We start from the raw sequence: 22,025 nt of genomic DNA, 5'->3' as shown, positions 1-22,025 counted from the left end.
GGGGGGAAAAAAAGCATCAGCCCCCCCCCCTCCTCTCCTCCCCCCCCCCCCCCATTTTGCGCCTCCTCGCTGTGTTGCCATGACAATTAGTACACCTCCAAGCTCAAGATGGCGGTGACGTTGCTATGGCAATTACAACTCACTTTTGCCCGCGCAGGCTCGCCAGGGGAGGATTTGGCGCTACGACCAGAATTAGGCGGGACGCTGGGTTGAAGGCTAAGATGCCGCGGACTGACCGAATTGGTATTCACCAAGTTAGAGAACGGAGTCCCATTCGTGGCAAGCAGTGCGCAAAAGGTAGCGTTTCTGCAGCGGCCAGATGTCTGCATGTGGTGTCTACATTTTGTTTTCCCACTGTGCAAACCAATCTTGAACTTATCTTTGCCATACGACCACTTAATTCCGTCGGGTCCGGGTTACCCACGATGTGCTGGCGAACAAGTTAATCAAGCCGTGCGTAGGAAGCGTGCAGTGGACGCGAGGCTGCGCCAAAACATTCCCGAAACAACCGTCGCTAAAGCAGACGACAAAGCCGTACCGTTGACGCACCCGCCGCCAAGCAGGCACGCCCGCGCGGAGAACTCTGGTAAATTCGCCGCGCCACCTACAGTGTGCTCTGTGAATGAAACCCTCCTCCCCCCCCCCCCCCCCCCCCCCCCCCCACGATGCCCCCTCTGCCGCGTTGGAAGTTTGTCCCCAATGCCACGAAAGCACCGTTGGCTGGTAGCTGTAGAAAACTTTGCTTTAAAAAGTACGGTAGTCCTAAAGTGTTATATTATGTTCTCGGAATGCGTGAGAAGTACTTCTTCAGTTTTGAAATCATGTGTGGGTGGATATGTTGAATTCACAGCCAATGGGAATTGAGGACTAGGGAACCTGCCATGAGCCTCGCGTGCTTGGTGTCGCTGGCCAATCACCCCTTAGGAGGGTGTATGACAATAGTGGTATCGTGTGTTGTGAATTGAACGTGATTTGCTCTAGGCTGCTGTCATTGTCATTAGTCAATCACTTTGCCTAGGCATGCGCGAATCGTGTATTGGTGTGTTCACGTCGCGTCAAATGCAATTTGGTAAAACCGCCATGAACTTCTAACGCCTGCTGTCATGGGCACTGACCAAGCCACTTGAGTGGGTGTGCTGTTAGGCACAAATTGAGCCTTAGTAGCCCCGTTTACATTGACCCGACGAGGGCGCGTTGAGTCTAAATAAACAGGTTTTTTGGACTCGACACCCCCATGTATAAGCGGACGGGGTGGGTCAGAGAGCCGTCGCGGCGAGTCCAGTCAACTCGGAGGCAGGGGGTGGGTTAGCTCTCTCGTCGGGCTGAGTCGGCGGGCCGCGGGGAGCAGAATACCGTATCTGCGCGGTTCTAACGCGCCCCCAATCGTAACGCGCGGGTAACCTCGCGCAGGAAAATTCGAAAAAAAAAAAAAATGTGACACTGACGTTACTGCGCAGATGGAAAAGACATGACACCACGTACCTGGAAGAGAGATTTTATTTGGCGTATGCAGCTCTGGAAGCCAATAATGAATTGTGCTTCACAAGGTTGCTTATCCAGCTGCTGCTGGAAATAAAGTTATAGCGGGGAACACTGAAGCTGCCTGCGATTTCAAGTGCCTTGATCTTCATAATTCTAAGCGTTAGGGGCTAAGCAGAAGCACAAAAAAATGTGCAACAGCTGACCAGGGTATGCGGCATGCCATTGAGGCTTCAGTGCTCCGAAATTCCCTCACGTGGTGTTGACAGATTGTTTTTTATTGGATTGAGTTGGATTTTGCGGGTACTTAGTGTCCGTTGCGCATGGGAATGCTGCTTGCCGCTTTAAAGCCTATTTCGGTTTTGAGCCCGATTGTAACGCGCACACAAATATTAAGCTACCTTTTAGCAAAAGAGGGTGAGCGTTAGAATCGTGAAAATACGGTAGCCCCTCTTCCGCGAACCCCGCCGCTCCCCTCACCTCGATTCTTTGGACGGGGTTCATATAAACTCGGACGCGTCGAGGTAAGCTGAACCTGCCACTCAACTCACCCCGCCCCCGTCGCGTCCATGTACACGGGGCTAGTGTTAGATGACCTTACCATCGAGCCTGAAGACGTACCAAGCAATGCTCAACTCATGTACGTCAAGCGGCGGGTTCTCGTTGACAAAAGTGAACCCAAAACGTAACGGCAGGGCTAGCGTTGTTGAATCGGCAGTGAACTTTTGACGGCAGCTGTAATCGTCACTGGCAAATCCACTTTAGGGGCGCATGTTACCAGGGACCTACCCCCGATGGGAATTTTCATTGTAGCTTTCGGGCTACGTGTAACCAATATCAACTCTAATGACAGGTTTTGAGGCGACACGTATCTGGTGTCAAACGGACCAAAGTGATTGAGAGAAAAGAACTAATATATCACCGCTGAAATGGGGAAACTGCCTTGGTTAGACAGCGTCCCGCTCCCATACGGTCGGAATCCGTGAGTCCTGGTGGCGTCCTCATCCAGACGGATTACTTCTTCCTGAACTTGGAGCCCTGAGCGTGCTCAGACAACAGGAGTGTCTTTCGTTCGTGTGTTGTGTGGGCCTGTGTTTATTAGTACCCTCAGGCTGCAGAAAGTTATGGACGTTTTGGCTCATATGGCCAACCTCATGCACGCGTCCCTCATATCTTTTAAGTGCAGAACAGCTTAGGGGCTCGCCTTGTCGTCGCAGCTCGCTCGCTGGACCCAAGTAGATCTCCACACAGCGTTCCGTCGTAACGGCGTAACCCAGAGCCTTGGAAAGCCAAGTGGTTTATATAGTTATAAGCGTTCGAAACTTCTGAATCGCTGGAACTTGCCATACATGTCCCCGTTGGTTAGCGCAAAGGAAATTGTAGGTACGTCTGAGGCAAAATATTCGTAATTAAACGGCAGTACCCGCGTTAATTTAGTTAGCAACGCTCGTTGGGTTGTTTTATACGATACTAAGCGAAAAAAAGGGGCACTACAACGCCGGCACGTGCGGGACGAAAAGCAAGCACAGAAAGAACATGTTACTTCCGCTGGCGCAGTTTCAGGCAGGGGCGCGCGTGCACTGCGAAGGCGGGAAATTTTAATTACATTGGCTGGCAGCAGTCAGCCGATAACGGCGCTACAGGCCATTATGGCGAATCGCTGCTCTGCACTTCCGACAGCTTTCACATTGAGTGAAACGGATTGAATTTGTTCTTCTTGCCTTCTCTTTCGCTTCCACAGGGAGCGCCGGGCCCGCCTGGTGGTCACGGTGGTGGTCTCGCTTATACTCGTCGTGGTGTTCGCCATGATCATCTACAGGATGATCAACGAGAGATGTGAGTTCGTGCGTGATGCTTGCGTTCTTTTCGATCCTGTGCGCGACCCTGCTTCGATGCAGCTAACCTCAACCAATTCATACCGCAGGGTCGTTTGACGAGTGCGCTTAGTGAACGACTTACTGCAAAAATGTTGCGAGCATTCGTTTGTGATAAACATATCGAGAAATTATCACACCGGTTTACCGTGAACTTAGGCTTCACTATACTGTAAATCTGTTATAAAAGAAGTCCTCAGGACATTGACAAAAAAGTTGCTTCGTTATAAGCGATACTTCTTTAAACGGGGGAATGATTCTCTCTGAATGCACTGCAGTGGAAACTTGGAATAATGCAGGAATCCGCATAACGCGATTCTGCTGTGAGAAGGGCTCACTATGTATGCACCAGCGCCCAGATATGTTAGCCACAGAATTTTTGCACTGAACGTCCAAGACTCTGCTACTACATCTACATCTACTCTACATCTACTCTACATCTACTCCGCAACTCGTAGTCACCCAGACTTGGTTCAGCAGCAGGAGTTGGTAGAAATTGAATTTGGGTTCGTGGAGCGTGTAATATTAGTCGCTTGAGTGGTAAGGGCGTATAGTTATACCCAAGGCCTATTGTTATGCACAGGAAAAAGCTCTATGTTCACAGCATACAACTAATAAGGCTGTATTAGTTAACTGGGGGTGTGGAATGCGACAGTACGACCGAGTACCAATGCTGCGACACACTAAAGACGTTTAACGGCATCCGGAAGATGTTCTGCATGGACATTTTGTTGATTGGAAATTTATTTTTTAAGGAAACTGGAGTTATAGAAATGCTTATTCTATGTGTGAACGAACATGTTAGTAAAACAATAATGACCCGAGCATTACTAGTGTGCAAAAAGTGAAATCGCCAAGAGCGCTTTCGCATTCAGTCTACAAGAAAAAGAAAACGAAGGTATTTTTTCGCCAGAGAAAGCTGAAACCAAATTTCTTTTTTTTTTTTGCAAAATTTTGCGGAAAACTTTTTTCTTCATTAGTTCTCATTGGTATGAGTAGTTTTTTCGTCGACAAAACTTTTCGGGCGTCTTGAGACAATCTTGAGCGATACATTACGTGCAGATACAAGTGGTGCAAATGTGCTCGCCATTTTAGAAGAAAGAGATAATATGATTCGATATTACGCAGGTTAGAGACACTCACTGTATAAGCTTAACGTCACTTGGCTGCAAAGCAGAACGAGAAAAATCCCGCGGAACTATTTTACCGCAGAGAGGCCCGAGCGTGGAGCATCCAGACATTCAAGTTTGGGTTCCCGCGTAATCAGAAACGATAAAAAATAGCCTTCGCATTGGTCTGCGAGGAGTAGATACAAATACTGAATCGGCACAACAAGCTGCGTTGGGCGCCGCATGAATGTCGGCTTACAAGTGCCGTTTGAAGCTGCGCTAGAAACGACACAATGCAAGTGCGTCGTTCCCAGTGGGGCTCCAATCGCCGCTGCAAGGGAGACTGAGTAAATTCTATTCTAAATGCAGAGCATTTCAGTAACTCACCATGTCACCCGCGTTGTCCCGTCGTAGTCCGCACCGTCGCTGTCTGCACCCCTCCCCCTACACTATATAAAAGAAAATACTATCCGGCGCCAGGCTTCGATCCCTCGACCCTGCGGGCGGAACGCAATGTACATGGTACTCTACCCACTGCGCCACAGAGCCGACACAGAATGGGACGCTACGGACGCGCTTTATATCGTTGACTCATTCAAATTACTGCTGACGAGCGCTCTGTCGTCAGCAGTTGCCACAAGTGCAACAACATTAATGTAACGCAAACTACTTAACATCGTGCGCCCCCAAAAATGCGCTGCATTTGATCGTGCCCCTCGCGAGGGGGATGTTTATACAGGAACTCTTACTTCTAGCGGACTCCTGGCGCCCTCTTTTTTTGCCTGTCGAGTACCTCGTCCCGGATTGAAACAGTTTCCACGTCAAAACGACGCCGTTTTAAAGCGACGGTCGTCTGTCAACAAACACACAGACAAAAACAAAAAAGAAAGAAGAAGCAAAACAACCAAAAGAAACAAGCAAACAAACACACACAAACAAAATGAAACCAGCAAACAAATAGGTACGAGCAAATAAACAATTCACCGAACCAACAAGCAAACACGATCGCAGGTGCCCCACGCACATCGAGACAAACATACGCACATGAAGTTTTGCATCTAACTTGGGAGCTGAGTCTTCGTATATCCACATTCGCGGACAGACCCGATGAATTCACGATACCCCAGCATACAGCCTCGCGTTAAAATACTGAGCAGAAATACTGAGCAGAAAACTTCAATACGTGTCAGCATGTGCTGATCCCCTCCAGACCAGTCCCATGGTGGAGCTTCACCACAATGCACTTCTGCGACCAATCCATGTCGCCAACAAAGGCAATGGAGAAAACTACAGCCACGTACATAACATTCGACGCAAAAATGTTTTCTGCGCCGTGTGTAATGAACCTTGGTTTAACTTGATTCAAATCGGCCTTCTCCTAAATATCATTTTTTGACAGCCCCGATTGGTCTGTCGAGTGCATTGCTGTTGAACTAAACCAAGGGAATGCCTCATAGGCGAGACATAGCCACCTTAACTAATGACCATTTTTCGAAATGGTAGTAGCATCTCTCTTGACGCCGTGTACCAGCACGAGGTATGGCAATGCTGTTTGTTCTTTTTGCCAGAGGACTTCGCGAGTCAATATTATTTATTACAGACCACTGTAGCTCCGCCGGGATAGGCTGAACATGCAATTACACGAATTCGAAATGAATGGCTTTATACCGTGCGCGACCTCTAAATTTGATGAAATTTTGGGATGGAATTCATTTACTCAAGATCGAAGTAACGCAATTTAGAAAAATGTCATGTGGAAGATAGCACACCTTCAATCGCATCGGGGACTCGTGGGGAGTGGAGTGGCGGTATGGGTGACTTGAGAGCTATTCATCTTGCTGGTCAAAGCGCTCACGAGACAGGGATTCAGGAAGAAAGACTACACGGGTCTATCGTTTCCGGGTTGTGAACGTTTTTACCAGTAAGACGAATAGTTACAGTAAAGCCCGCTTATATCGAACACGGGTCTATCGAAATATTGCCTATATCGAACCCTTGTATAATTCTTGTAAAAATTACATGCATTTAAAACTTTTTATACCGAACGGGATTTTGCTCGCCATGGATATATCGAACTCTCCCGCGCGGGATTTTTCGCTCCCCTTAGACATGCGGCAGGCTTTCCCGCAATACTTCGGCGCGCAGCGGTGTCGTGGGTGTCGCTTGCGACTTCCGCGCGAGCTCGGGAGCGTCCAAACCGGCTGTGTCAGAGTGGACCAGCTCCACGCATGCATGCCGTTGGAGCCGAAAGCACCACATGGGGCGCTGCGGGCTGCGGTGTCACCGAACTTCAAGTGCACGCCACTCGCTGCCCGCACTTGCTCGGTTCGCTGGGTTCGCCGTTATTCGGTTGTGTCTATGCTTGTCTCCGCTCTGTCAAAGACGCCGAGGACTCCGTACCGCTTCCGAGCACGAGCGAACCTGTCGCTGCCGTGGCCCTGCTACCGCGATACTGCAGTGCCATTGAGGCCAGCGGCCTTGTGCTTGTTGACTGTTTAGATACCGTGGAGCAAGCAGTCACAAACAACGCGTTGCGCTCCAAGAAGCAGGCTACACTCACGCAGTTCTTCCGCCCCTATAAATTATTGTTTCTTTCCGAGAAAGTGTCGTATATATAGTGAATTGCAGGGTGGTAAGAGCTCAGTGTTAGCTCGCCACTCCGTCGGCAAGATTGCTTTCATGTAAGCTTTTTTTCTTCACTTTCAAATATCAAATTTTCGCTATATCGAACTATTTTACAATCCACGCGCTGTTTGATATAAGCGGGCTTTACTGTACTTGCTAGCCGGTCCTGCTGGAAAGTTCATTGCAGAGATGGATATTTCAATAGACAAGGGACATTGCTTTCTCACATCCGCGACGAAGTTTTTCCCACATATAGATGGTTAGCGTCCGTGATATAACTGTTACAAATTGCCCCGTAGCCTTCTTCAGGTTTCTTCAGTTTTTAGGCTTTTATGCAAAACGAGGCCAAGAACAGCGCGCACGCTACACACGAGAACAAGCAGCAATAGAGAATTGCTCGCTCGGTTTCCGGTCTGTACTTGTGGTACACACCGCCATGTAAGAGTGACTGAATTATTTTTTTTGGCTTTTCGCTACCCGCGAAAGGTATCTGCACCTTTATATTCTCCCAGACAAGTTGGTAATGTGCGTTTTACACCAGTTCCTGGTCTTCATTTGCCGCAGCCCATATATAGCTTGAGAGCAGCCATTTGACGCAAAGCAATTGGTTATCCTTGAAATGTTACTCATTGCTGCATTAATTCCCTCCTTGCACAAATCCACTTACACGACGGAGAAAAAAATTATGCACCCCTCCGTGTAATGACGACGACGGTTGAACGCGAAGTTTTCTCGAAGGTTTCGTTGGCGAATCCCACACTGCGACTATGGGGTACTCTGGACGTACGCACAACTTTTCTAGACTACCCACAGCAACTCTCCGGTGTGCAGTCCGTAGGATTAACGTTTGGGTTAACGTAGGCATAACGCGAACACCCTATGCATGGTGTTCGCTTCGACCCCGTCGAAATGGAGCCATCGCATTCATACCGGCTTCATAACGCTAGGGACCGAGCTTCGATTCCGGCCAGGGGAAGAGTTTTTTTTTTGTTTGTTTTGTTTTGTTTCAGTTCACCCACGATCATTCATCATCAGAGAAAGTTGGCTTTCTTGCAGGACGTATTCGTGTACCACGGCATCAGTGAGGACACTAAAGCTTCGCTTTAAAAATCTCGAAGATAGTTGGCCTGAGCTAACCACGCATCTTTCTCGAGAAAGGATTATACATTCATGTTGATGCAACGTAGTTTGAGTGCCTAGAGTGAATAGGCACTCTGTAAAGCCGTAGCATTTTTAGTACCAGATTTTTTATAACGTTGGCCAATCCCCCATTGCGGGTATGTTCTACGCTGTGGGTATGTTACTTTATGCACATTACGGTAACACCAGCACCTGTAGGGTATGCTCAAGGCTAGGCCTAACGCGTCGCTTTGAAGTCTCGTGACATCCAGTGGACCCGCCACTTGGCATATAACAATCAAAATAAACGCTTTGCAGTGGGCACTGCTTTTCGGAGCTGTCATGGTCACGTTAGGCCTAATAGAGAGTTTTAGTTGCTCCGGGTAGCCCCGCTAAGCTGCAGCGGAGCGACGGCCGATTTTCCCGTTTTAGTTACGCGTAATGCGCAGCGGACCGGTCCTTTCGGAGTAGCAGCGCCGTCTGGCTAAGTTTGGCGTAATTAAACAGAACCGAAAACCATTTCGCCACTTTAAAAAAGTAAAACCAGTACGTATAGCTTATTTGTTTATTAAGTATTGTCACGTACAATCGTATTGCGTTACTGGTCAATTACAACGAATGAAAATAAATTTTCGACTTGACGATTGCCACACAATAGCCAACAAAGTTGCGTTCCAGATCCATTCGAATCCTTTTCGACGGCAACGATCCAACGCGGCGTTTTCTTGCAGTGAACTTGAATAGTTCTGTGTAGTTTTTAAATCAGTTCGAAGTCGCCACTTCTCGCAGCAAGCACAAGCCCTCGTCGATGCAGAACCGCTTTCGCGGTTTGCGCTTCAAACAAGACGCTGAAGCCGCGGCGCTCGTCTACAGTGCCTAGAATATTCTAGGCACTGTAGCTCGTCGCAGGCGTGGCAGCCATCTTAGAATAAGCAAAGTCGTCGCACGCGCGCGAGAGGGCGCCCGCATCGCCCCGCCGCGCTAGCGGAGAGGGCCGCGACGGTCTGCTAAGGCTGTGTTTTAGCGGACCGTGCTTCTCGCCCCGCTAGCCCGCTTAGCCGCTAAGCGGAGAGCGCTTGCGCAGCCCCACTCCCGCTCTGCGTAGCTGCTGAGCGGAGCGTAAAAACGCCAAACTAAAACTCTCTAATGTCGAACGTTAAGGCCTAACGTTGACGCATAGCGAGCAAACTTAGTGCTTTGCGGTTTCCAGAGTTAGGGTCACGTTAGGCCTAACTTCATCGCTTAGGCTTAACCTTAGGCAATGTTCTAGTTGAGTCTCACCACATGTCAGGAAACGCCATACTCATTGTGCGTCGAGTGGCGGGTAACGCTTGATGACGTCGGCTTTAGAGCACGACGTTATGCTTAAAAGCCTGTCCGTAGCATGCCAGCGTGACCTCCTATATCTGCGTCACAGACAAAGGGCACGCTTATTTTGGGTAGGTACAAGGACGTTTTATACCTCGGCTGCGCCAATGTCAGCGCTGAATCTTGTCCGCCGCACATGTGGCCGCTGAGGAGCGCACGGCATTGCGCAATGGCCAGGGGGAGGTGGGAATGGCGCGTAGCCAACAGCACACACGACTCTGGAAAAAGGCGGTGGCGGTGGAGGTTAGTACAAAGTTGGACTGTAACTATACTCCCTCCGTAGATAACCATACCTTACTGCGCAGGACACCATGTGGGGAAGCCAGCTTTCAATGACCAATTTTACACCGATCTCTGCTTCCCAGTGATGACCTTCTACCAGACGCAATTGACGACCATTTATCAAAATATGGAGGACCGCCTCTCAATTTTTCGCTTTTTATAAATTTATCCGTACGCTGAACCCAAACCGCTGAGTAAAGCGCCAAAACCCCCGCCAAAACATGGGGTTTAAACTTAAACAGCTTCGCCGTAAGCGGTGTTTACTTTCCAAAGCTACTGCTGGGCTAGGTAATACACCGTAGTTGAGGGCTATATATCAAAAGCTGTTTACGCGGCGAGTTGAAACGCCCACGGATACTTCGAATGCACGGCCGGTAGGAACAAAATTAAAAAAACAAATGCCTCCAATCCACGCTGTGAAAGTGGTTGGAAAGCAAAGCTGTGAAAGAGCCCCACAACAATTGCCCATGCGACGTCACTTGAATTCACACATGTGGCTCTGCGAAGAGTGAAACCAGAGATTCTGCCAGCCGTTACCTGGGATTCGCGGGGGCGCCGTTCCGAACGCAGCAGCGTCGGCCACGGCCGGGCTGGAGCGGCGGACGCCGCCGCCGTAACCCGGCCGTGCACCGGTAGAAAGAAAACGGAGATGAGTGTCTTTCGAAGGGTGATATTGCGCAACCTAGCCATCCTCATGTGCTAGATCGGGGCTACACCACCGCGCGACACAAGCGCAGACATCGAAGCAATCCGGCATGTGAGCTTAGTGATTCCCATTTATTCAGATTTAAACTAGTTAGTTCAGTAAGTTTGAGAATTGCGAAAAATTCGAAGGAACTTTTATAATCGCTATTTATCAGACCCAGTTGCTCCATTTGTATTTTGTTATACCTGTTGGAACACAACCGAATTGGTATTCACCAAGTTTGAAAACGCAGTCCCATTCGTGACAAGCAGTGCGCAAAAGGTGGCGTTTCTCTAGCGGCCAGATGTCTGTAAGTGGTCTCTACATTTTGCCTTCCCGCCCTGCAAATCAATCCTTAACGTATCTTTGCCGTACAACTACTTAATCTGTCGGGTCCGGGTTACCCAGGAGTGGCTGTCGAACAAGTTAATCAAGCCGGCGAAGTAAGCGCGAAATGGACGCGAAGCTGCGCCAAAACAGGCCAAACACCGTCGCTAAAGCAGGCTACAAAGCCGACGGAAGAGTCTCGCCGACGCTCCCGCCGGGGTGAGCGCGGGGAATGCTGGGTAATAGCGCCCTATCGCTGCGCCATCTACACTGTGCTCCGTGATGAAAAACCGCCCTCCGCCTCCCCAGAAGCGTTGGGAGTTTCTTGTTCCGCACGCCACGAAAGAACCTTTGGCTGGTAGAGGTATAAAGCTTTGCTTTAAAAGCTAAACTTGTTACATTACCTGATGGTATGTGTATTTTCGATGTGCGAAACCACGGAGACAACTCTTTTAGGTCTACAATGCTTTCTTTTCATTCTAAAAGAACCCGCCGCGGTGGCTCAGTGGCTAAGGCGTTGCGCTGCTGAGCACGAGGTCGCGGGTTCGATTCCCGGCCGCGGCGGCCGCTTTTCTGATGGAGGCGAAAAGCAAAAACGCCCGTGTGTACGAGATTTCGGCGCACGTTAAAGATCCCCAGGTGGTCAAAATTAATCCGGAGCCCTCCACTACGGCGCGCCTCATCGCCTGCGTTGCGTCGGCGTGTTAAACCCTACAATCAATCAATCAATCATTCTAAAAGAAGGTGGTGGGCCCCAGATGAAGCGTTCGATTTACGCTGAGAGGTATACCGCATTTGCAGTATTATAATGCGCCCCTGATTGTAACGCGCCGGTAAGTATTCTACCACGGAGTATTCTACCAGGGTAAGTAGAATACTCCGTGGTAGAATACATACCACGGTAAGTATTCTACCAGGGAGATCTCAGTCATGACACCGTGTACGTAGCAGAAGCCATTTTATTTGAAGCATGCAACTGTGGCAGCGAAATATCTTGCACTTCATAAAATATACTTATCCACCTCTTGCTCGCATTACAACAAAAACTGGCAACATTGAAAGCTAATGCTGGCATGAAGCCCAATTGTAACTCGCACGCAAATTTTAAGGCTACTTTGAGCGAAAAAGGTGCGCGTTAGAATCGTGCAAATACGGAATACACGCGTGAATTATTTCGCCTTCCGGCAGTGTTACATGAAAAACACGGTTTGAAGCTTGCCGAGGTATTTTGCTGACAAAGTTGGAATAGTGCTTGATGAGTGCCGCACGTTGCGTCGTCGCTTCCCGCGCAACTTGAGTCCGGTTCTGCAGCTGCTTTGCCCTGTGTAAAGCTTCTGTTAACGAGGTCATCAGGTTTCCGTGCTTCGCAGTAACACGTTTCATCATGGCGAACTTAGTAGATTTAAGAACGTTATAGCAGACCATGAAATGGGTTTGGAAAAAAGAACTGCAGGGAAACCCACTGATTTGTCTTGTAACTGAATGAAAAGCACGCTTAGATCGTATCAGCAAATTTCATCTCCTCATCTCTACTTGCTTTAGGGGCGCCATCTCTCCCAAACCCAATGTTCATATAATTTCAGTGCTCTCATGGCGGCAAAAACCTAATAAACAACGGGGTTTTCGGTGACTTCGAGCGGTGACTTCGAGACAGTGCGAAGAGAATACGAGTAATACGATTTGGCATTCGAATTCGGCCGAATCCAAATTAAGGGCTCAGCCGTACTTCTTTAACGCATTATGTTGCGGTGTGGTTTTGATGTCACTGGATGCGACCGCATTTACAACGAGCTAGCCACTATGGTGTGCCGAAAAACGTTATACCCATTTCCCGGCGTGATATCACTGATAAAGCTGCGCTAGCACCGGTAGCGTTTACCATCGAAGTAGTATTGATTGATTGATTGTTGGGTTTAACGCGCCGACGCAACGCAGGCGATGAGGCGCGCCGTAGTGGAGGGCTCCGGACTAATTTTGACCACCTGGGGATCTTTATCGTGCACCGAAATCTCGTACACACGGGCGTTTTTGCTCTTCGCCTCCATCAGAAAAGCGGCCGCCGCGGCCGGGAATCGAACCCGCGACCTCGTGCTCAGCAGCGCAACGCCTTAGCCACTGAGCCACCGCGGCGGGTCCATCGAAGTAGTAGCAGTGCCGCCAAAATAGCAGTGGCTGCAAAATTACAAGCAGCTTCTTCACAGTTACCTGACGTTCTTTCGCGTTGCTTGCTTCTCAAGCATGCGAATGCAGAGTGCGCATGGGCCTCTTTGTCTGCAGACATGCCTTATGGTGATCACTTGGGTGGTTTAGGATTATAGCCGTCATTTCGGCCGGCGCTGCTGTGAATCGGTGTACGTGCCAACTGCTTCATTTTGGGTGTGCTGCTTTGTATCCTAAATAAGATATTGCGACACAAACGCAATAACTTAGTTACTTAAAGTCTGTAATGTGCCCGTATGGTGCAGCACGGGTATTGTAAATTGCAGTGGTATGAAAAGTAATGCACCGTATCTCAAAAACCCACCTTGCCCTGTTTGTAGATGCCAATAGGTGGAGGATAGCGTAATTAACACATTGTAATGTTTACTTTCCAGCAGCCGGGGGTAAGTTTTTTCATCCGTGGCTTGAATAAAGAGTATATGGCTATGATAAAAAAGCTAGAGGTGACTAGCATGCATATCTGCAAAAAAAAAAAAAAAAACGCAAGAAGACAACTCGGATTATGTTGTCAGTTCCGCATATATATTGCAACAGCAGAGGTCTTGGCAGATGTTTTGTATAGTTACTAATTTTAGTTTTATTATAGCATAGTTATCAAGTTTTATTATCTATGCTTTGCTTTTGTTATTATTGTTTATACACGGACTTTATCATTGCCTAGTTAGAAACAAAAAATACTGTTTTTAGTGACAGCCGGTTCCACTGTCCGAAGCGTCACATTTAGGTATGAAGACATGTTTTGCGTGACAGAAGTCGCCGATTTTCATTGTTGTTGACGTAGCACTAAGGGCTGCTTTGATGGAAGAAAAAGTCCATCTGTTCAAGATCTCCACGTGGACAAAGTTAACTCCCGGACCCTCCGTTGCGATGCATTTTCTAGCACCGCTCCAGCTCGCTCTCATAAACCCCGCGCTTCAAACACACGCTCTGCGCTCAAAACTGAATTCTGCGAACTACTTGAATACAGACACAAAAGCGCGCTAACGCTCCTCGCGCACGCACGCATGCGCACACGCACATGCACACGTACGCATACCCTTACCTACCCACTCACTCACTCACTCACTCACTCACTCACTCACTCACTCACTCACTCACTCACTCACTCACTCACTCACTCACTCACTCACTCACTCACTCACTCACTCACTCACTCACTCACTCACTCACCTTCTCGCTTGCTCGAAACATCCACAGTTATGTGTAATCGCCCACAAATGAAGGGAACGAGTTACTCTAGTTATTGTTAGGGTCGTGTGGCTAGCTGCCCGAGAAGAATGAAACGGAGAACGCCAAAGAATTACGACTGCACTAACTACAGTTGACTCATTTGAACGCTTTCAGAAAAGTTCAGTAATAGTTCCGCTGAGTTTAAGGAGTGCTTCTGATCGCCTTCACGGAGTTTTAAAGCAAAGCTTTCTACCTTACCAGTCAACGGTTCTTTCGCGGCGTGCCGCACAATAAACTCCAAACGAGGCGGAGGCGGCGGCAGGGGGTGGGGAGGAGGGAGAGGGGGTTCACTTTCGGAGCACACTGCAGATGGAACGGCAAATTTACCCAGCGTTCTCCGCGCGGAGGTGCCTGCTCGACGGCGGTACGGATTTGTCGTCTGCTTCAACGACAGTTACTTTGGGCCTGTTTTGGCGCAGCTTCGCGTCCATTGCGCGCTTCCTTCGCACGGCTTATCGCCATTATCTCCTGAGTGACCCGGAACCGATGGAATTAAGTGGTCATACGGCAAAAATACGTTAAGCATCGGGTTGAAGGGTGGCAAAACAAAATGTAGAGACCACATAGAGACAGCTGGCCGTTAGATAAACACTCCCTTTTGTGCACTGCTTGCCACGAATTGATGAATACCAATTCAGTTATGTTTTAAGGTATTTCAAAAGTCGAAAGGAGCAACTGGTCCTCATAAATAACGATTATAAAAGTTGCCTCAGCCTTTTCGCAATTCTGAAACTTACTAAACTAACTTAGTCTAAATGTGCATAAATGGGAATTACTAAGCTCACATGCCGAATTGTTTCGGTGTCTACGCTTGTGTCGCGTGGTGGTGTAGCCCCGAGGTAGCACATTTTTAAGCAGAGGCGCAGCCAAGGAGGTTAAAAAATTTCAATTTTTTAACCTCCTTGGACGCAGCACCGTGACGTCTCTACCTATATGTGCGCGACTTCATGCGAGGTGGGTTTTTTCTTTTTTCCCCCTCCCCTCGTTTCGGCTGCTTTGCGGGCGGCCGATGGTTTCGCTCCGTGGGCGGGGCTGGCCTGCGGCGCTGCGGAAGCTGACGCACATGTGATAGAGATTAACTTTTTGTACCTGAGCCCCTGATCTCTCCGCGTTCTTCTTGGGCGCCTGCAAGTTGACGCTAACCTCCGATCGTGTTCCTAGATAAGCGCTCGGCTCGGTGCTCGAAGTGCGCGCGCGCGGAAGGACGCTTTCACGTACATGTGGCAATTATACAAGTCCCGGAAAGCAAACTCTCATAAAAATGAAGACAAAAATTTGTTTTGATCTTTTGTGATCGCGCTGCTTCGCGGCGGCCGACGGTTTCGCTCCTAGCACAAGCCTGGCGTACGCGCTGGGAAGATGAAGCTCGCTCTCAGCGCTCTCTTGTGCGCCGTCAGTCGCTGGTCTCCCATGCTGTTCCTAGCTTATCTAGGAACACGATCGGAGGTCAGCGTCAACTTGCAGGTGCGCAAGAAGAGCGCGGAGAGATCAGGGGCTCAGGTACAAAAGGTTAGCTTCTACCACATGTGCGTCAGCTTCCCCAGCGCCGCAGTCCCGCCCCGCCCACGGAGCGAAACCATCGGCCGCCTGCCAAGCAGTCGAAACGAAGGGAGGGGTAAAAAAGAAAAAAATCCACCTCGCATGAAGTCGCGCACATAAAAGTAGAGGCGTCACGGTGCTGCGTCCAAGGCGGTTAAAAAATTGCAATATTTTTAACCTCATTGGCTGCGCCTCTGCTTAAGGGGTGTGGTCGGCTTGGGCCCCTACGGGATATGGTTTGGGAATACGCGGCCGGGCTACGGCGGCGGCATCCCCCGCTTAGCCCGGCCGTAGCCGACGCTGCTGCGTTCACGATTCCGCACCCGCGAATTCCAAGTAACGGCTGGCAGAATCTCTGGTTTCACTCTTTGTAGAGCCAGGTGTGTGAATTCAAGTGACGTCGCTTGGGCAATGGTTGTGGGTGTCGTTTAAAGCTGTGCTTTCCAAACACCTTCACAGCATGAATTCGAGCCAATTTTTTTATTTGTTCCTATTTATGGAAAAACCACCGTCACAAGCGATGCAGTGAAAAGAAAGAATTGCTTATAGAGCTTATTCTGTTGCAAGAGAGGGACGCAGTTTTGAAACTGACATAACTGCAGTTTAACGTACCAATAGAAAAAAGATTGACGCTTTCCCTGTGCTCTACATTTCGTGCAGACTCGTGGGAGCGAGATGGCGTCAAGAACTGAGTAATACCACATCGGGTGGAATTCGAGAGCCCTGGCCGGCATCGTCCGCGATTTGTCGCGTAGCATTGGCAATGGTGCAGGAACGTTTTCGTGCGAAAGCATAGGCGGTTGGGGCAAACAAGACGGCGTCGGCGGCATAAAATCGGCTCTGGCTGCGAACGTTAAACCGTTAAAATGTCGACCAGTTAAATTTCGCCAATCCTAACAAGCGTAGTCACAAATTCGTAGCATTATAAAATGTGTACACTGTAAGAAATCGCAGTAGAAGCGCTTCACTACGGCGTGCGAAACCGCCCAATCAGCGTAACCAAATGCACGAATTGGGTGAATGACAAGGATAAGCGTGCGATTAAAGTATCAAACTATAATCTGCGCTGGGACAATAGCACAACACGTGCACGTGCACTGTTGTCACAGCGCAGATTATAGTTCCTATTCTAATCGCATGAAGGGCCCTGTCATTCGCCAACTTCACACACTTAGTTGCACTGATAGGTGGCTTTTGTACGTCGTAGTGAAGCCGTTCTCCGCGGCGATTTCTTACAGCGTAGGGCTGCGATACCTACTTTCAGGCTTTCGCAATTGTATGCCATAATAATTGCATGCCAGAACTTTCTCTGTCGTGAAGTGGTGCTTTTACATGCACGACGCTGCAATATATCGACAGAGGCGAACTTCCCTTTACACTTGAGTCTCTTCCGAGTCCGCCTAGTACACGCATCGAAAGCACCCACCATCCAATACCCACACACTAAAATCAACACCGCTAATACTTCATAGTAGCGCATTGCGAGGAGCGAATTCCCCGTGGTATCGGCTATAAATTATGAAAAATAGTTATCTACCAAAGTTGTACAGTAAAATGACTAATTACTCTACACGGAACCATTCATTTGGTTTGATTGTCAGGCGTGCTTGACTTATGCCGCCAGTGCAGGCGTAAAAATGTGCTTTCGTGTTGTAGTGTGTCGAGTATTAAGTACACGGAGGAACAGACATGCATACTGCGAAATATATTTTACTTAGACAAATGTTGCGATATCGTTTCAGTGCTTGCGTTACCGTTTACCGTGTTAGCGGAAGCCGGAGTTTCCGCTTACCGCTGAAAACGGTAGGACACGTTTTAGCAGACCATTTCGGTTTGCGTATTCCGGCCTCCGTGACGCAGGTAGCGGCGTCTGATTAATTAGTCTCAAAGCAAATCACGGGGAATTTTGTTGCTCATATCTATTTCCTTTCGTTTAAGGTAGCTTGAATATCGAACTTTTCGGATGAAGCGTTCACAATAACTGTAGTTGTTTTGAGAATACTGCAGCCGTCACCGGTAGAGCTTTAAAAAGAAAACGTTTCGGTTGCGAAATCTACTGAGTAGAGCTAGAATTAAGTAAATATAGAATTTGCCCCCGCGCTAAATATTTAGGCAAGATGTGAGTAAAATATTTTGTCGTAATTAATTACTCAGTAGCCTACACTACCTTGCTCAGCGCAATTTTGGAGGCCTAAAAGCACACTGCGAGCTCAGAAACTTATCTGAAGTATTTGAGGCGGGAAAGGCTTAGCACGAGTAGAGGCGGCCATTTTGCTCGCCCATCTGAGAAAAATGGTCGTTTGTCGTTCTAGCGAGCATTATTTAACAAAAAAAAACGCAATGAACAGCGTCAAGTCAGATTACTTTCATTGGCTGTAGCAAGCATAGGGAGCCGAGCGCACTGGATTTGCTGTAATCAATACGCGAGTGTACACTGTGCCTGTAAGTAACCGTTCGCGGTAACTCTCGCGCATGCGCAGTCGACTCCCGCAAACGCTGTAGATGGTAACGTAAACACGGTAACGCTATGCTAAAACTCTCTAATTAAAAGCGACGTAATTCTGCCGCCTAATTATGCCAACTTGAGGGCCAAGCACTCTGACGTGGACTTTCAACTGCTTAATCCTCCGCTGTCCGATTCTGTTCTTTGACAGCAAATTTTTGTATCTCGCACTTCCGTCGAGTTTTCAGTCCACTACTTCTTGTTCCGTCTCTCGTAGCCTCTTTCTTGAACTGTTGGCGCTGAGGCTATCAGTTATCTGCGTTACAAACACAGCCAAACTTCACTGCTCTATCTTAACTAGATTGTGTCCATCCGTGCTCCCATATCCAAGGCGCTCCTCTCCCATTTTTAAGTGTTATTAGCGACTTAAGGGGAATCTGTATACAACGAATAACGCATTATCCGGTGGAAGAGCGTTGCAAAACGGGCGTGTAGGTAGTATCTTTTTTTCATGGCTATTTCGCAACGAAACCAATGTTTGGCAAGTATAATGTGGTATCATGTGCCCTCCGATGGTACCACAAATAGTGAAAAGTGACGTGAAAGCAGCCGTTTGTACGTGAGGCAAAAATAAACTGAGATGGTTAACCCGGCATACAGCTCGGCACGGGAGGCGTGGATCAATCCGCTGTGCGGTCCTAAAATGTTTCCGCGCTAGCTTCCGGAGACGCCTGTAAAACCTACAACATTTTAAATAAATTAAACCGAACTCACTGTGTTTTCTCTTTTGACTTGCAGCCAACCAGAAGCCACTGCGGAGCAGCGGTAATTAACTTGAAGGTGAGAATCTCAGCTTGATTTCAATGGATAGAAAAACGTGACGTGGGGCCTGATTTCCGGACCCTTTGAACGAGGTCGCTATTAAATGCCGAGTATCCGCGCGATCAAACGGGGAATAAAGAAGCGGGAGGCCATCATTGCGAATGCGCCGTTGCATTATTATTGGCTACGCTCGCTCGCCTCACCAATTCACTCTTTCACCGAGCTAAGTGTGCGCATGCGTGGAAAGCTTAATTTTCTGTGTGCTCATGCGTCTCACCAATGCAGTTTTTTTACCGAGCTCTGTTTAAAGATGTTTATTTAAGAGACGATTGAATAAGGAGGCGTGTATTGAGGAGACAAGCAGTTTATTTATTTATTTATTTATTTATTTATTTATTTATTTATTTATTTATTTATTTATTTATTTATTTATTTATTTATTTATTTATTTATTTATTTAAATACTCTCAGGGCCGAATCATTACAGAGAGGAGCGGGTGTACAAAGTTTGGGGAAACCAAAAAGCAGCATATAAGATATACAAACATACAATGGCAGTTTCAAAAGTAAATGAACTATAACAATACGGAAACAATAAGCAAGACACAGTAGGCAAGATACAGGGCAGTTAGAACGGCAGATTCACAAAAGATATCAATACTCATCATGGTTGCGTCAACGAAACACACGCACAAATTAATAGAACAAAAACAGAAAAGAGCGTGTAGACTTGCATCAAATTATTAGCAAGCGCATTTTTAAACAGTAGTAAACAATTGTAAGTAAAAAAAAGAGTGGAATTGTAACACCAAGTCGTTATTCAAGCACTGTGACCGCTGCAAGACAGGAGCGTTACATTTGCGCCACGACGGCACAACAGCAAGCCATCGCCGCGGTGGGATTGCTAGTAGCAGGATGAATAGTTGGGCGTGTTGGTAATGCGACATGGTTACTTGAAAACAGCGCGTTAAAACAGGACCACGAAGAAAATAACCAGACAGGACGAGCGCTGACTGTCAAATGAGATTTATTGAAAATGAATAAACATTTATACATAAAAAATCTAATGCTAGCTAGCAGTGATTTCCGAGATTTTAGACATTTTCGGAGAGCACCTACCTTGAGTGCACTTCGGCATGCGGGCTCGACATAGGTAGTTCGCTTGGTGATTCACAAATTGGGCGCTTATGCGGGGTGCTCGTTGTTCTGTCGCAGCGTACGCAATGAATGGCATCAGAACAGCGTTCTGGATTTCCTGTTACTCGCTTGATAAGAATGTACCGACCTGGGCAGGCATTGCACATTATTGCACCTAATCAGGGCATCTTGTCTTTTGCAGATGCACTCCTGTCTTCGCTTCATATGGGTGGTGTCTCTAGCAAGTATACTGAGCGTGACTTTATGCATTCTGGAGGCTACAAAACGAATTACAAAATCACATTTACTCATGAATTAACGCACGTGTATGCTTGCTTGCGTGCGTGCGTGCTTGCGTACTTTAGGGTGTGCTTATATATTACCGCGCTCACTCGATAATTGTGTTCTACGTTTAGTCATTTGCGAGTTATGAATCCGCAACTCGTGGACTGCACCGCTGAAACACTTATCAATATGTCGTGATTACTTTTTTATGTCGTAATTACGCTTACAATTCACACGAGGTCCATGTAAAACAAAGTTCACCCTATTTAAGCTGTCGGAAAAAGTAAGGGGCATCAATGACAATAGAAGTATCTGGCAGCTACTCTCCCAAGAAATTGATTCATACTTGTGTACAATTCTTTTAGCGCGCGGATTTTACGGCCAAAGTAAGTACAAACAGGTTTTGCAATGATGGCAGCCTGTCACATCTATTCACACCGCACTGTCATACCGCTGTCGGGCCCAAAGTAATGGTAATTGAAATTAAACGCCATCACCGTCAATAGGATGTCGTTTTGAAAGGTATGCTGAGGGACATCTCTAATCAAAGAGCTCAGCGCAGACATAAATGAGTCATTTCTCGATCGTTTTTGCCGTGACACAGCAAGCGCTTAATCGTTCAGAGGGATAAAGTCCCTTATTTTAACAAATTTTTTTTTACTGGGAAGGGAAAGAACGTTTTCTATGAGGATGCTGTGACAACTCATGTTTAGGCGGCTTATAACAAGGGGCGGTCGGCAAGCATATTCCATAGCCTGGTGCATAACAAATGATAATAAATATGTGCCGTGAAATTATTATGAATGTTTTAAAAATGTACAGCGTGTTCTAAAATATTCGTTGAAATAGTTAGTGTACGTCTACGCGTTTACGAAAGAGACTGTTCACATTACTTTCTCACTCACCTAAAACAACACCATAAAAGCGAATGGTTACAATATTAGAAAACGCGTGTTGTCGCACACATAATCATTTTAATTTGTGAACCTAACCATCCGAAAATGGCGAAATAGGCATCTTGACGGTGTTTTGCCAGTATGGGATGCCAGTGAAGAGACTGAAGCCCCAGTGAAGCGCAAATGAAGCCAGTGAAGCAGTTACTTGGCGTGATGCAGTGTGATAAAGAAACAGGAGCTAGGAACAACGCCGCTTGTATAAACGTAAATGCAAGCTGCATGGGCGCTATACCTTTGTGCCTTCTCGAGCAACACTGCTGCTTGTTGCGGTTTCGTTGCTGTGTTACTGGTATAATTTAAGCCACACATGGAGATTCTTTGCAGGTTTGAGCAACCATGTTAAGTGATACAAAAAAAAAACATGTTATTGGTTTGCCTTTGTGCCGAAATTAAAAAAAAACTTTCTTGAAAGAGAGGCCCAACGTCATCCAACGAAATTTCCGGCTGTTAGAATGCTTTTCTACCCCTTTTGTGTACCTCGAGGAGCGCTGAACATAATTTGTAATTGTCTCGGCAACGCTGTAC

The 22,025-nt window shown here is 47.6% G+C and overlaps 1 protein-coding gene across 1 annotated transcript in view; it reads left to right on the top strand.

Annotated features, from left to right (window-relative positions):
• The first annotated feature begins 3,226 nt into the window (after positions 1-3,226).
• LOC144152681 (uncharacterized) overlaps positions 3,227-22,025 on the top strand; it is a 54,323-nt gene continuing 35,524 nt past the window's right edge. The window contains exons 1-2 of the mRNA XM_077684063.1: positions 3,227-3,315; positions 19,099-19,125. Coding sequence (XP_077540189.1) covers positions 3,285-3,315; positions 19,099-19,125 — 58 coding nt within the window. The 5' untranslated portion in view covers positions 3,227-3,284. The remainder of the gene's footprint in view (positions 3,316-19,098; positions 19,126-22,025) is intronic.

This window comes from Haemaphysalis longicornis, unplaced genomic scaffold (genome assembly GCF_048455015.1).
Source record: "Haemaphysalis longicornis isolate Haplotype H1 unplaced genomic scaffold, Haemaphysalis longicornis Haplotype H1 scaffold_9, whole genome shotgun sequence".
Classification (NCBI taxonomy): Eukaryota; Metazoa; Arthropoda; class Arachnida; order Ixodida; family Ixodidae; genus Haemaphysalis; species Haemaphysalis longicornis.
This window is presented reverse-complemented; position numbering and strand designations above follow the sequence as displayed.